This window comes from Syngnathus typhle, linkage group LG10 (assembly GCF_033458585.1).
Source record: "Syngnathus typhle isolate RoL2023-S1 ecotype Sweden linkage group LG10, RoL_Styp_1.0, whole genome shotgun sequence".
NCBI classification, from domain to species: domain Eukaryota; kingdom Metazoa; phylum Chordata; class Actinopteri; order Syngnathiformes; family Syngnathidae; genus Syngnathus; species Syngnathus typhle.
This window is the reverse complement of record NC_083747.1, coordinates 14,767,723-14,772,760: the sequence shown is the minus strand read 5'-3', so window position 1 is coordinate 14,772,760 and position 5,038 is coordinate 14,767,723. Positions and strand designations below refer to the sequence as shown.

Here is a 5,038-nt window from a genome sequence, read left to right as displayed (position 1 = left end):
GTCATACATGCAAAATGCTCTACCGCAAAGTTGGCGTGAAGCCTGGGAATGCGACCATGTCAAGTTGGTTCCGAGGAGCCAGTTAACATGGGTGGGTATACACTAGGCATCAGATCAACTTGTACCCTCACCGTGTCATGATTCGTCCCCGGTCACGTCCATGTTGTCATTGTTTTGTCCGTCTGTGTGCTAATGTCCGTGGATCATGTGTGCTTCTGTCATGTCTTGTCCCCAGTTTTGCTAGGTTGCCATGGTTTCTGTTCGCGTCGTCCCTCCCTTCCTGTGTCACCTCAATCAATGTAACCGCGTTCACCTGCCTCGTGTTTTGTGTTTTGTATTTAAGTCCTGTCTGCCCCTCGTTCACTGTCGGATCATTGCTTGTCGGTTGTTGCATGCAATCGCTGCTGTCACGGTAACATGTCTTTCTGTTTCACGTCTTGTTAGGTCAGTCCTGTTGTTAGTGTGGTAGTTAAGTTATGTCAGTCTACCAAGTTCGTGTTTTGAGTTTGTGCCAATAAACCCTGGTCCAAGCTGCACATGGTCGCCCTACTCCATTCCATTTCCAACTCCTTCCGAAGCCTGACACACCGGGTAATTTGGTTTTGGCTATGTCCAAGATAATTTGCTCTGGTTGCAGTGGGTGTACGATAATGTTAAGCCAATGGCCAGTGAGCTATTCTTTATTACTTTGCGTCATGGGTTCAAATCCCGACGTGACTGTTCTATTTTTTTTATTTTATTTGTGTTTGCTATTTCTTGCGACCAGTCTGAAATTAAACGAGACGTTTCGTTCAACGTTTTTGATGAGAATTTGAACAGTTTTGCAGTCCGCAAGTTCCATGTTGCTTGTGACGAATCTGCAGTCACGAAACACAACATTGCGCAACTCGCTTTACCCTAACACGCGCAACCGGAGACGGGGTGCAAGATAACATGGGAGCAAGTTAACCTGTAACACCGGTGCTGAAGTGATGGAAACTGTTATTCATAATAACAGTGTTGTATTTAATGAGAACTAGTGACAGTAGTTTTTTGGTGAAATATTTTTTTTAATGCTGTTGATAGATGCATTTGTTTTCAAACACCTTTTTTTGAATATCCTTGCTTTACTACCGACTAAAGGCCAAAACTGTTTATGCAATGACCTTTACATGTTTATACATGTCTACACGTTTATATTAGTATATATATATATAACACAAACACTACATCCATCTACTCTTGGTTCGGTCCCCCGGTCAAAATTTAGTACCCAATTCGGCCCGCAAGTCAAAAAGTTTGCCACCCCTGGTTTAGCTTGTCAGGCTAACCACTTGCACTAACTTATCCATTCTGAGTATAGTGGTGCAGACGCGCAAAAGCAAACAAATAAATACAAATAAAGGGTGCTGGCCGGCACAGACAGTTGCAGACAGTTCACAACAATTACCTCAAGAAAAATTACTTTTCTGGAGTAAAAAGAAAAGCCTTTTTTTCCTGGAGTAGATGAATGGCATTTGAGCTAATTTCAGTCAGATGAGATGAATATTATATCTGCGTGTTGTGGCGAGGTCACAGAGCCGAGCCCGGTATATTAAGGCACGGCGCAAATGATGTTCATATTGATGGATGGTTTATGATTGCGCCACCTAGAGGACACTTGCTGGAAGGAAATCGCCAGGCGTATTCCCATCGTTCATTTTGTCACGCACTGGCTTCTTTTCGGATGTGTTCACGCTTGGCGATTTTCGGCAAATTGTCGGTAAAAGGCTAAGACCCATTCCTTCCTGTTGGGCATGGGAACTCGGCAGCCTTACTCGTCCTTCTGACTCGTTCCGGGCACGGGGGACAGGGAGCCCAAAATCGGTGGTGGCCGGTCCCTGCCGGTTGGGGCAGCAGCAAGCGGCCAGGTCAGCCCGGAAGGAGGGTGTGTAGAAACCGTAGATGAGTGGGTCGCAGCAAGTGTTGAGGTTCCCGAAGAGGAAGAGGCCATGGTGGATGTATTCGGGAGTGAAGTGGACCACTTCGGGCTGGAACCAGTACCATACTCCCAGAAGGTAGTACGGCGTCCAGCACACTATGAACGAGAGCACGATGACCACGGTCATCTTCAGAGTCTTCATCCTGGCCTTGGAGATGCCGTCGCTGCTGCTACGACGCAGTTGGCCTGAGGACACACGGTCAGGTGCTGCATTTAAAACCCATCCTTCTTGGCACTTGAAGCTAACCTTCTGCCATGTCGCTTGTCATGTTCTGCCCTAGGAAGTAAGATGGCGGCGCGTGCACACGCAGCGGCCTCTCTCTGTCCCGAACGGTGTTTTGTTTTATCGTTTAACGTGGGTTTGTCCGACAGTTTTGTGTGTTCGTCTCGTCGTACCGGGTTGTGCTACAAGTAGAGCGGGCTGGTTCTGCTCAACATCGGCGAAAGCGAGTTTTGTGGTGATCTGGACTTTGAAGCGGGGACATTAAAGGCGCTCGGTCTGCTCCGTCCTGAAGCGTCGGAAGCGGTGTGCGAGGAGGCTGAAGAGGGGCGAGAGCGGGGGCGTCCTGGCCAGGCTGGCGGCCAACCCAGCTCGCCCGGCCGTGCCTTTCTTTCTTCTGGCGAACGTTCGATTGCTGGGCATCAACATGTCTGCTAAGATCTACGAACCGGACAGTGCGTAACTGCTGTGCATCTGGAGCGGCTAGCGTGCGATCAGGCGGACCGGGCCATTGTACGAGGGGGAACATCGCGAGGAGGTAGAATGCGCGTCTACATCCGTGACAAATGGTGCCGGGACTCTGTGGTGGGATGCAAGCACTGCTCGCCTCTGGCGAAGTTTGTGATCTCCAGGCTGTTGGGGTCCTGAACTCTCTCCCCCGTTGTTTACTTGTATGTTACTCGTGTACTGTGTCTCGTCACCATGGGATGGAGGAAACGTAATTTCGATTTCTTCGTGTGTCTTGGCATGAAGGAATTGACAATAAAGCTGACTCTGACTCTGACTTCACCCAGTCTTGTATACGTACATCGCCCCCCCCCAACAAAAAAAAATCTCGAAGAAGCAAAATGAAAATTGGATGGCGGGCGCATTTCACGGGAGCTGGACGTATTGTTCGGCTTACCTTTATTCCTCAGGTGGGTGTTGTTGATGTGCAGCATAATGCGGCCGTAACAGCAGCTCATCACCAGCAGGGGGAGCGCGAACAAGGTGCTGAAGTGGAACATGTTGTAGAGGGTTTCCTGCCAGTGGACACTGAATGTGGCGTGCGTTGCACACTGCGTAAAGTCGACGCCCGCGTCCACCGTGCCGAACACAAACAGCTACAAGTGATACCAGAGCACGGTGACGTCACCAAAACTTGATACAATGAAAGCGGGACATCACGACATGACGAAAATGTGTCTCGAGTGTTGCTAGCTCTCTGCAGGGAGCCTCTTAGCATTGTAAGCATTGTGAGCATTCCTCGTGGCGTTAGCCCGAGCTAGAAGCAGGTGGTCCTCATCATTAAATTTCCGAAACATTCCAGACGGGATTTACCGCTCACTGCTGCGGCCTCCGCTGAGCACAAACACTCGGATGGGCAACCTTCCAGGCAAGTTGCCAATCTTGTCGTCCACCATTTTAATGACAATCTAGCGTCTTCCATGTTAACTGCTCTTAAAAATTAATTGTTTCACCAACATCGCTATCCGGGGGTCACGATCGCCCAAGAACACCGGCGACCCAATTCCCGCTCGTCCGCTACATGAACCGCAACATTTTCATTTCACGAGAGTGGCGCCGCCGGCGGTGCGCAACAACCACTCATGGCCATCGTAGTGCCTAAGCAACCCCTCACGCCCATCGTGACGCCAAAGCACGCACCTGTGGTCCGGCGAGCAACAGGCTGAGGCTCCAGGCCAGCACCAACATGCGTCTGTTCCTGCGCCGGGCACTCAGAACGCGCAGAGGTCGCACAATGGCGCAATGGCGGTCCAGGCCGATGACAACCAGCGCCGCAGCCGAGGCGTACATGGCCAACAACTTCAGGAAGCTGAGCAACTTGCACAAGGCGTCGCCCCCGTACCACTGCACCGTGGCGTTCCACGCTGCGTCAAGAGGCATCACCACAAAGGTCATCATCAGATCGGCTGACCCCAGGCTGACCATGAGCGGTCGCAGGCGAGAGGCTGAGTGACGTCGGTTGCGCCCGCCCCACACGCTGGCCATCAGTGTCAGGTTGCCGGCGGCTGCTACGGCAAACAGTATCGCCGTGGCCCCCACGCGGAAACGAGCCGCCGCCCCAAACGTGGGAGCCTCCCACCGGGTCGCATTAGCGGTGGGCCATGCCGATAGTGACCACTGACCAGACATCCTTGTAGTCAGCGCCGCTGCACTGGTGAGGTTGGAAGTGGACGGAGGGCAGGAGAGAGAAAGAGAGAAGCCCAGTCCCATTCCTTTCTCTTAACCCCAAATCTTTGTTTCGCCCCTTCCCCTAACTCTTCTTTGGCGTGATGGAGAACAAATGGTATTTGGATTGAGAGTCTCACTCTCTCTCTCTTTCTCTCTTTCTCTCTTTCTCTCTCTCTCTCTCTCTCTCTCTCTCTCTCTCTCTCTCTCTCTCTCTCTCTCTCTCTCTCTCTCTCTCTCTCTCTCTCTCTCTCTCTCTCTCTCTCTCTCTCTCTCTCTCTCTCTCTCTCTCTCTCTCTCTCTCTCTCTCTCTCTCTCTCTCTCTCTCTCTCTCTCTCTCTCTCTCTCTCTCTCTCTCTCTCTCTCATCTCCAGAGTCTCCCTAGCAGTTAGACAAAGACAACAACAATCCATGTTTTACTGCTGATTAATATAATACGGTGTATGTAATTTGGTGTAATAAAATTTAACCTTGGCTGCCAGTCTTGATAATTGGTTCCCAAAGTAGTAAGGAAAGAACGTAAAACGACTTCATAATGGATCGAAACTTCATATTGCACAAATAAGACACTCATGAAAGGTCATTTTTTATTATTTTTTATTAAAAATAGAATATGATTAAACATCGGAATTTAATTTTTTTTTTTAAATTGTAACAATCATTTTCGAAAAGGATTGTGAGTAGAA

At 49.8% G+C, this 5,038-nt stretch overlaps 1 protein-coding gene across 1 annotated transcript; it reads right to left on the bottom strand.

Annotated features, from left to right (window-relative positions):
• Window positions 1–1,628: 1,628 nt before the first annotated feature.
• On the bottom strand, window positions 1,629–4,316 carry LOC133160964 (gonadotropin-releasing hormone II receptor-like). Its single transcript, XM_061289092.1, has 3 exons — window positions 3,828–4,316; window positions 3,085–3,283; window positions 1,629–2,146 (listed from the first exon to the last, which is right to left on the bottom strand). The coding sequence occupies exons 1-3, from the start codon at window positions 4,314–4,316 to the stop codon at window positions 1,629–1,631; spliced, it is 1,206 nt and encodes a 401-aa protein (XP_061145076.1).
• Window positions 4,317–5,038: the final 722 nt, after the last annotated feature.

Coding starts and splice junctions, on each gene's coding strand:
- LOC133160964 (XM_061289092.1), bottom strand. CDS start 4,316: ATGTCTGGTCAGTGGTCACTATCGGCATGGCCCACCGCTAATGCGACC. Junction 3,284..3,827: donor TGTTGCTCGCCGGACCACAG/GTGCGTGCTTTG, acceptor TATCACTTGTAG/CTGTTTGTGTTCGGCACGGT. Junction 2,147..3,084: donor CACCCACCTGAGGAATAAAG/GTAAGCCGAACA, acceptor GTGTGTCCTCAG/GCCAACTGCGTCGTAGCAGC.